A 9,890-nucleotide genomic window follows, 5' to 3' on the forward strand; every position below is an offset into this window, starting at 1 on the left:
ACGGTGGAGGGGTGGGGAGGGGCTGTGGGGACTCCCAGGCTTGTCCCGGTGTAAGCATTTCCAAATGTAGACTGGCTGCTTCTGCGTGTGACGGGAAATGGAGACCCTAAAGTGCGGGAGAAGTGGAACAAACCAGAGGTGGGTTACACAAAGCCCTTGCCGCCATGTTGCAGAGGAGCGGTGCTTGGCAGCATCCCAGGCCACTGTGTTTGTTGTTTTTTAATATCAGTCACCTCTGCCCCCAACATGGGGCTCGAACTCACAACCCCGAGATCAAGAGTCGAATGCTTCTCCGACTGAGCCATCTGGGCCCCCCCACCCCAGGCCACATTTTTAAAACCAAACACCTGAACGTATGTTTCTACAGTATTGTGCAACATTTGAAAATACCTTTCCAACTGTGACTTAAGCGTGTGCTGCTTGTTCCAAGATTGAGTCCAATCCCCTAAAAATGCAAGCAGAACTTAAATCTTTATCTTTGAATTTTGAATCCAAGGAATTTCCAATGACACAGGTAGATTCATAGCATTTTTTGGTTCTTTTAATTCAATATTTTATTTTACTTTCATCTGCAAGAATAAAAAGAAACATAGTGTCTCAAAAGCAATTCAGTTTGTCAAGCCTTTTTTTTTTTTAAAGATTTATTTATTTGAGAGAGAGAGAGAGTGAGTGAGCAGGGGGAGGGGCAGAGGGAGAGAAGCAGACTGCCCCTAAGTGGGGAGCCAGATTCGGGGCTCGATCCCAGGACCCTGAGATCATGACCTGAGCTGAAGTCAGACACGTAGCTGACTGAGCCCCCAGGTGCCCCTGTCAAGCCTTTCTGTGAGGAATGTCAGTCGCACGTGTGATGTGATTCAGCCGAGGGCTTGCTGGAGATCTTGACACGGGATCTTCAGTGGCGGGGGTTGAACTCAAAAGACCTACGCCCCAGTACAGTAGTGGCTGCACTTAGATCTTCAGCTGTTCACGTGGGTTTTGTATCAGCTTTATTTAGACACACAGCAGACGTTCACCCACGTAATGTATACAATTCAACAGTTTTTAGTGTATTTACTGGGTTGTTCAGTCACCACAACCAATTATAGAATGTTTTCATCATTCGAAAAGACACTCTGTATTCACAACCCTTCCGTTCCCCCCATCCGTCAGCTACCACGAATTTGGTTTCTTTCTTTTTTTTTAATTTATTTTTTTTATTTTAATGTTTTTTTATTACATTATGTTAGTCACCATACAGTAACGAATTTGGTTTCTGCCTCGTATATCTGCTGCTTTTGCACATTTCACAGAAATGGAATCATAGAATCTGTAGTCTTAGCCAGGATTTGTCTGTACTGTGATATGTCGCCTTTCACTCCTTTTTTACGGCTGAACGATAGTCCACTGTCTGTAGACAGCAGTTTGTCCACCCATTTACCAGTTGACGGACACTTGGGGTTCCACCCTTTGGCCGTTATGAATAATGCCCCTGATGAACATCAGGTGTCAGTTGTGTGGACATGTATTTTCCGTTCTTTTGGGTAGACACTTGGGAGTAGACGAGCTGGATCAACTGGTAACTCTGTTTAACTTTTTGAGGAACTGCCGGACTGTTTTAAAAGTGGTTGTATTTCTGCATTTCTGCATTCCTACCAGCAGACCTAGGAGATTTTTGGTTTCTCTCCATCCTTGCCGGCATGGTTGTTGTCTGACTTCTGCTGGTGGCCGTCCCTATGGGTGTGGAGCTGCGTCTCGTTCCGGTTTTGATTTGCATTTTCCCAACGGCTCACGGTGTTGAGCATCTTTTCTGTTGGGTATTTCTGTATCTTCTTTGGAGAAATGTCTATTTGCCCAGTTTTAAGTTGGGTTATTTATTGTCTTACTATTGAGTTATAAGAGTTCTTTATATAGTCTGGATATAAGTCCCTTGTCAGATAGGTGATGTACAAATATTTCCTCCCATTCTGTGGGCATTATATTTTTTAGTGAATTCTCAAATTGTACCTATGCTCCATCTCATGGAGTTCTACTACAGGCTTACAGTCTCGTTTTATTTTTGCTTTTTTTGAAGACATTGTCAAAGTACATCTTATATATGTTTTATGTATATGTATTTCATGTAAAATGTGTATATACATTATATATAAATTTTAGAATTGTTTAAATTATTCTGCTCTTTGTTGAAAATTTGGAGAGTGGCCAATGATGTCATAAAGGAGCAAGTGTAGACTGTTCTTAATATGTCATTTTTTTATTATTTGTGATTATTAGGACAATTAAGTATTTTACTACTCTTTGTCTTTTCTAAAACTTTACACATTCCACAGCATATGAGTCTATAATTATATATTTTCTCTTTAAAACATTGGTGAAGAGTTGTGTCATGGGGTCAGATTTCTCCTCTGCGTGCTTCTTCATCAACTTGTAAACCATACTTGACTCAGTCTTTCACGGACTCGGTGTGTGTGTTCTTTTGCCCCTTTATGTTCTTCCTTCCGTGAGGTTTCTTTGAAGAATGTCTCTTCGGTACATAGAGTGGATTTTTAGCTGCATTTTTGAGGAGTACCCCGCTGAGTTTTGGTCAAACTGCACAAGTAAGGCCACTTAAGGTTCTTTACACATATCAGATGTACTTGGCCACTTTGGATGAATTTGGAAATACGTGGATTTTATTTTCTCCTCACAATACCTTGTGGTATGGAAGTACTTCTGTGAGCTAGAAGTTGGTCACTATTTTGTTTAGCGGGAGAGAAAAAAAAATATAAGTAGCTTGCATAGAAAGTCTAATTTAAAGCATGTACAAATTTGGTAACGAGTGAACATCAGAGGTCATTGCAAACAGCTTTCCGGTTCTGCAGGCTGCTCGTCATAGCTAATTAAATGTGCAGAGAGGATTCCATCTGCCCCCCACCCCACCCCCCAAATACACAGAGAAGGAGGAGAAGGAGGAAAAACGGGACCAGGCAGGATGCTGTGATGATGTACGTGGACTGTGAAAACGGGCTCATGTAGTGAGTGGAAAGGCTGTATTTGGGAGCCAAAGAATTTTTAAGTGATGGCATGTCCTTTCTTTCAGTGAAGCCACAGCCTCTCTTCTTATGCCTATTGGGATGTCGGGGTTACGGGGTCAGGCAATACAGCAATAGAAGGGAGCTCAGAATTACCTCGAGGGGAATGGCTGGGCTCAGGGAGGGTGTTTTCTCATGGGAGGGGAGACGGGGCGGGGGGCCATGTAGGCAGGAGGAAAGAAAGAATGCGTGAGAGGGCCTAGGTCCTGGAATGGATGGAGGATGGCGTGGAGGTCACGTGGGCTCATGCGAACGAGGAAAGGGAAGGCCAGATTTATAGAGGGAGATCGTGAAGTTGACAGAAGAGTCCAACATGCCTCGGTTTCAGAAAAAAGTGATTTAAGAGAGTTCATACATGATACAAATGATACATCTGCTAAACAAAGCTCGGAAATACCACCTGGGAGAAAAAGAAGTAAAAAGTTATCCGCGGCGCCACGAGGGAGACGCTCCGACACTGAGGAGCTATGTGGTCCAGGACGGTACGGGCCACGTCTGGCTGTTGAGTGCTTGCCACGTGGCCAGTACAGTGTGGAACATTCCCGCTGTCACCGCATGTTCCCGTGGACTTGGGCTTTGAGGGCTGCGTGTTTTACTGTACTTGTGGCTCGGGCGAGCGCAGTGTGCCCCAACCGCACTTTGTATGAAGTGGCGGTCCCTGCCCACTCAGTACCAGCCTGTGGGAAGGCACGGGCTGTCGGGCCTCCTCCTGAAATTTCCTCTTGGACCCTTGCAGTGGTGTCACACTTCAAAGGATTTTGTTTATGTCATCTTGGAACTGGTCCCCTCCTGCTCCATTCCCGCCAGCTTCTCTCTGGCTGGTGGGGGGGGGGTGTTTCTTCCCCCTTCTCTCCAAGGCATAGCCTTGGGCTTGGGGGGCCCTGGGTGACCGCACTGTGCCAGATGGCAGCAGACAGGCTCTCAGGATGGGCGTGTGGAGGATGGAGGATGGAGAGCTCAAGGGAAGGGGAGAGAGGGCCCCCGAGATGGCTCTGTTCCTGCCCTCCATCCCTCCTTTTCCAGCACTACTTCTGGGTCTGACACACCTCCCACACCCCACCACTCCTGTCCTCCAGGTGCATCCACTGCGGGGTCGTCCACCTGACCTTGGCCTTGCTGAAAAGCCACATCCAGGAGCGACACTGCCAGGTTTTCCACAAATGTGCATTCTGCCCCATGGCCTTCAAGACTGCCAGCAGCACTGCGGACCACAGCGCTACTCAGCACCCCACCCAGCCTCACAGACCCTCCCAGTGAGTGCAGCTCCAGGGCCGCAGGCCTGTGGGGTGGAGCGGAGTGGCCTGGGTGCTATGGGGAGGGTGTTGGGATGGACCAGGGAGCTGGGGCGGGGGGTGCAGGTGCCTGGGGTTCACTGAAGGCATCCCGAGGCAGGGGAGTCGCCACGCCGGCTCAGAGTAGTGCTTTCCCAGACCTGACCCTGGTTCAGAGAGAGCGGAGACGGGGTGGGGGTTCTGCGCTCAGGGCCTGGCCACCTCACTCCCTGGGCCTTGTCTCGTCAGGCTCATTTATAAGTGCTCCTGTGAAATGGTCTTCAACAAGAAGAGGCACATTCAGCAGCATTTTTACCAGAATGCCAGCAAGACGCAGGTGGGCGTCTTCAAGTGCCCCGAGTGCCCACTCTTGTTCCTGCAGAAGCCGGAGTTGATGCAGCATGTCAAGGTGGGGTGCCCTGGGGAAGGAGGCTGGGGAGGAGGGCACGCGCCTCAGGCCGGGGGTCTGACTCTGTGCATCTTTCCCCTTGCCCAGTCAGTAATCGCTCTCCCCATCCCCAGAGCACCCACGGTGTTCCCCGAAACGTGGATGAGCTGTCAAGCCTCCAGTCTTCATCGGACACGTCCTCAAGCCGCCCTGGCTCTCGAGTTCCCACTGAGCCCCCAGCCACGAGTGTGGCTTCACGGGGCAGCTCCCTGCCCTCTAGCCGCTGGGGCAGGCCTGAGGCCCATCGCAGGGCCGAGGCCAGGCCCCGGCTGAGGAACACTGGCTGGACTTGCCAGGAGTGCCAGGAGTGGGTTCCTGATCGGGAGAACTATGTGTCCCACATGAAAAAGAGTCACGGTCGGGTAAGTGTCCTCCCGTGGTCACAGGGAAGTGCCAGAGTCTCTGGACTTCTGTCCTGTGGGGTCAGAGCCCCTTATGTGGCTGACCCCTTGGGGTTCCCAGTGCTTTGGGCAGGGTGGGTTCCACCGATCTTGAGGTCATTCTGCCTACATCACCCGAGTAGAAAGAGCCACCCGGGACGGTCTTATAGTTCTGATGCTTTGTGTCCTGTCGCCTCCCGTAGACGTTGAAGCGGTACCCATGTCGGCAGTGTGAGCAGTCCTTCCACACCCCGAACAGCCTGCGCAAACACATCCGCAACAACCACGACACAGTGAAGAAAGTCTATACCTGTGGGTGAGTCCCCAGAGCTGGGAGCCAGGAGGCCTGAAATTCAAAAAAAAAGACTGTCGCTGGCACCACTGGGGCTTTTGTCTCCTGTGAGGTCAGGGGTCAGAAGCAAGAGAGAAGCGAGTTTCTCGTGGGAAGATGCCATGGCTGTCAGAAGGCGGGGCCGGTCGGGAACCAGCTTCTAGCACCTGGTGGCTCCTGAGCCTCCTCTTCCTACCTCCCTCGCCCTGAGCCGCACTGCCGGTCAGTGCGACCGGCCCTGAGGTTTAGGAGGAGGGATGGTGATGGCACCGTGCGCCCTGTCTGGCCAAGAGGCTTTGACATGGTGTCTGTGCTCAGACGTATGCTGGCCTCTTCCTTGCTGACCACTAGCCCAGCATTTGGGCCTCTGGGCAGTGATGTCGGGGAGTGGAGAGTGAGATCATGGCTCAGGGCCAGGACAGATATTCTGACTTGCTCTTGTCTGCCACCTTGGCTGGCTTGCCAACTCCGTTTCTCTGGGGAGTGCCCAGCACTAACCGGCCAGCCTGATGAACACCCAGCCAGCTCGCTGCCTGCTCCAGGCTCTCTCCCCCGGAGCCAGAAGCAGCATCCACCTCCCCTCCCTGCCGGGCATGTGCGGCCGCGCTGGGCTTCCTGGGGCCTGTCGTCTTAGACCCCGTCTTCGGGCTGTACTCCTGCAGGTACTGCACAGAGGACGGCCCGAGCTTCCCTCGGCCCTCCCTCCTGGAGAGCCACATCAGCCTTATGCATGGTATCAGAAACCCTGATTTGAGCCAGACGTCCAAAGTCAGACCTCCGGGTGGACATTCCCCTCAGGTGAGTGTGGGGCCCCTGCCCCTGGAGCGGCTCTCTCAGTGAGGCCCTGGAGCGGCTGCGGGAGGGCTGCAGGGAGCCCGTCTGTAACGGCGGCCACAGAGCAACCAGCGGTGGTGCTTCCCTCACTGTGTTCGTTCTCTAGGCCTGCACAGCCCACCTGGGGACCGCACACAGGTAAAGGACGGGCAGAGACCTGGGAGGCCGCCCATTAGCCTTTTGTTCCCATGCCTTCCCTGTCACTGTGATCCCTTCCTTCGCTGTGTGTGTCCTGCTGTGTGGACACTGGAGTGGATCCACGCATGCCATCCTGCTGCTGCCCCTCTAGTCCTGGGTGGGGGAGGGGAGGGGTGCAAGCGGGGAGTTCCAAGGCGTTCGTTCTTGGCTACTCGGAAAAGGGTGTTGGTCGGCAGAAGCCCTTTCACACAGCAGGTGGGGTGTCTGTTGACATTTTGGCAACATCTGTGATTGAGAGGCACACCCCCACCCTCCAAATGCACATGCCCTTTGATCTAGCAGTTCTGTCCCGAGGATTTATCTGTCCTGTATCTTTGGCCTCGGGCCTGAAGCGGTCGGTGCACAGCACTGCAGGGCTCTGTGCAGTAAACAATGAGGGAACACAACTAATGTCGGCCAGAGGGGACTGTTCACTTGATGCGTTGGTGCCGCGTTAGGGGAACGAAGCCTCGTATGTGCCCTCACGGAGACAACGGCCAGCACCTGTCGTTAAGTAGAAAAAGCAGGGCGAAGAAAAGTGTGAATGTAATGCTCTTGTTTTGTAGAAGACAACACTTGTCTCTTTGTGCGTGCGAACCTACGTGGCATGGCCTTCTCTGGAGAGCAGACCTGGGGAGGGGGGTGGGAAGGACTTCATCTTCCTTCTGCCCTTCCCATATCTTTGGAATGTGGCACCACGTGCGTACGTTCCATTAGACAAAACAAAAGCAAACCGAAAACCCTGAAAGCAACCAAATCTAACCCGCGGTTCCGGGCCGGGGCGAGCCTGGCCTGGGTGGTTCTGCGAATCCGTGGGCGGCCCCGGTCAGGTGTGGGGCTCGGCCAGACTCTGCTCACAGCGTCTCCCCTTGCAGGTGAGCCATCTGAAAAGACCAGGCAGCGGAGCCGGGGACGCTCCGGGCACCAGCAATGGCGCAGCCGTCTCTTCCACCAAAAGGCACAAGTCCCTGTTCCAGTGTGCGAAATGTAGCTTTGCCACGGACTCGGGGCTCGAGTTTCAGAGCCACATACCTCAGCACCAGGCGGACAGCTCTACGGCTCAGTGTCTGCTCTGCGGCCTGTGCTACACCTCGGCCGGCTCCCTCAGCCGTCACCTCTTCATCGTCCACAAGGTGAGAGACCAGGAGGAGGAGGAGGCGGCCGAGGCGGCTGTGGAGGCGGCAGAGCCAGAGGAGGGCTCCGGGGAGGAGGTGTCCATGGAGACCAGGGAGAACGGACTGGAAGAATGTGCCGGAGAGCCTTTGTTGGGCGACCCAGAGGCGAGATCTCTAGGTCCGGCTTCTGAGGAGGACGGTGCCCAGGAAGCTCAGAGTCAACCACAGGCCTCTCGGGACCAGGACAGCCACGCACCGTCCCCTCAGGTGTGACTGGAGGCTCTGCAGTGCGTGCGGTTGGGGCCGTGCCGCGGCCTCCCCCGTCTGCCGTGTGGACAGTGGGAGAGAAAAGGCTCTGCCCCGGTGTGAGTGTGGCCGGCTGTGCCCTGAAGCGGTGTCTGCCCTGAGCTGCGGGGTGCTGGGTGTCCCCCAGCCCCGGGAAATGTGCGGTCACCCAGGACCCTCACAGCTCTGAATCTGCTTCTGTTATTTATGGCTTTGTGCTGCTTCTTGGTACCCCAGCTCTTGTCTGTGTCCTTCCAACCCCAGGCTGCTTAAGTGGCCCAGCCCCAACGCTGTCAACTCAGCTTGAAACCCCTCAGCGCTGTGCTCTTCTGGGAGGTTCCCGCGTGCTGCCTTCAGCCAGGGCTCTCCTCGGAGCCCTCTGTCCGGCCAGCAGAGCCGGGGCAGGGGGATGAGGGTGCTGGCGCACCCCCTCTTGGAGAGCCCTGCCCAGGCTGGCTTGGTGAGGGCCCTTGATCACCTTGCCCTTCCTTCCTGTCTTCTCTGATTCTTTTCCCTCCAAAAATAGTCCTGGAGAATGAATTGTCACACTGGCGCCTCCTGTCTGTGTGGGTGGGAGAAAGTTCTGCAGCACACCTCTGTTTGGAACCGGGAGAGCAGGAAACGCAGCAAGGCAGGCAGGCCGTGAGAGGCAGACCCCCTTCAGAAGGAGCTGTGCGTCCTTGTTCTGCTGCTGTTCTGCCTTCCTGATACATGGGGTTGGGGGCACACAGACATTGGAATATTTGTACTCTTGCTCCTGTGCCATTAGAGAGGCTGCTGCCCCAGGCAGGCCAGCCCCTCCTCCTCTCGGCTACACTCATGTTGCTCAGACTCTATTGCAAATAAAAAATCTTCTTACCATGCAGGTAGGCTCTTGTATTCCTCTTCAAGGGAGCCTGGCCCTACCCTGCTCCACTTCACAGTCTCTCCCAGACTTCCCTCACTGTCCCATCTCTGAGGGAGAGCAGCGTGCCTACTGTCTGAGGAAGGCCCGCTCTAGATTCTGGAGCTGTGGTTAGGAAACCAGGAGCTCGGTACTTTGTCCTCTAGAGACTTCTAAGGGTGTGAGGGGAGGGTCTTAATACTGGTCGAGGGTCCCCTGCAAGGCCTTTCTGGGGCTAGCAGCATTGGCCTTAGGGCCTATTGAAATGTTCTGGGCACCCCCATCATCTTTCCTACAAATGGATTTTCCTCCTAAGAGACCCTTTTACTGGTAGGGTGGGGGGAGGGATAGAGGGGAGGAATTATCTCAAAGTGTTCAAGAGGACCTGCTGTTGCCACTGCCCCAGGAACTCTCGGCTGTGGCAGAATCGGGCTTAGGCAGGGGAGGCTGGGCTGCCTTTTCACCGGTGGCCGAGTTCGGGCCTGACCAAGCCCAAGGGGCAGGCCGTGTGGAGGTGTCCTCTGACCTCTGACCCAAGCTGCTGCGGCAGGTCTGCCCGGATGGGGGTGGGGGGGGGTGCAGCTGGGCCCTACAGGCTCTAGTGCAGCAAAGGCAAGTGGGTGCAGGCCAAGTTCTTAGAGGTGCTCCTTCAAGGAAGGCATTGAATGTCGATTGTAACTCCTTAAGTCAGATAAATACGTCTGACCTTTTCACAACAGAAAAAAAAAGTACATTTTGTTTTTCTCTCCAATGCCAGATTTTTAGTGGAAATGCTCATGGCACTGGGAACGGTTAGTGCTTACCTCAGTGTCAGAGAGAGTCTGCTGTTTAAGGATTGCTACACTTGGCAAGGCCACAGTGTCCCTCTTTCCCAAGCAGGCAGTGATGCCGCCTGCAAGGCCTGAGCTCATCCCATCTTGGCTCTCGTCCCTTCCCTAATTCCACTGCAGGTGTCCACCCTGCACCCCATGGTCTGTTCACAGGAACGTTACTGGGGAAGCTCTGAGAAGGGTTTGAAATGGACTGTTGGATCTCTTGCTGCTCACAAGCGGTGGTAGCTGGAGTGGGGGCGGGGGTAGCGAACTTGCAGGCTCGACACCTGGCCTGACCCGGATCCGC

At 53.7% G+C, this 9,890-nt stretch overlaps 1 protein-coding gene across 2 annotated transcripts in view; it reads left to right on the plus strand.

Annotated features, from left to right (window-relative positions):
- Window positions 1-8,753, plus strand: part of ZNF592 (zinc finger protein 592) — a 46,967-nt gene extending 38,214 nt beyond the window's left edge. For both annotated transcript variants that reach the window (XM_040642838.1, XM_040642837.1), the window contains 6 exons: window positions 4,124-4,300; window positions 4,568-4,727; window positions 4,841-5,128; window positions 5,350-5,462; window positions 6,140-6,275; window positions 7,364-8,753. In XM_040642838.1, coding sequence (XP_040498772.1) covers window positions 4,124-4,300; window positions 4,568-4,727; window positions 4,841-5,128; window positions 5,350-5,462; window positions 6,140-6,275; window positions 7,364-7,876 — 1,387 coding nt within the window. In that variant the 3' untranslated portion in view covers window positions 7,877-8,753. The remainder of the gene's footprint in view (window positions 1-4,123; window positions 4,301-4,567; window positions 4,728-4,840; window positions 5,129-5,349; window positions 5,463-6,139; window positions 6,276-7,363) is intronic.
- Window positions 8,754-9,890: the final 1,137 nt, after the last annotated feature.

Source organism: Ursus maritimus, unplaced genomic scaffold (genome assembly GCF_017311325.1).
Source record: "Ursus maritimus isolate PB19 unplaced genomic scaffold, ASM1731132v1 scaffold_27, whole genome shotgun sequence".
Classification (NCBI taxonomy): domain Eukaryota; kingdom Metazoa; phylum Chordata; class Mammalia; order Carnivora; family Ursidae; genus Ursus; species Ursus maritimus.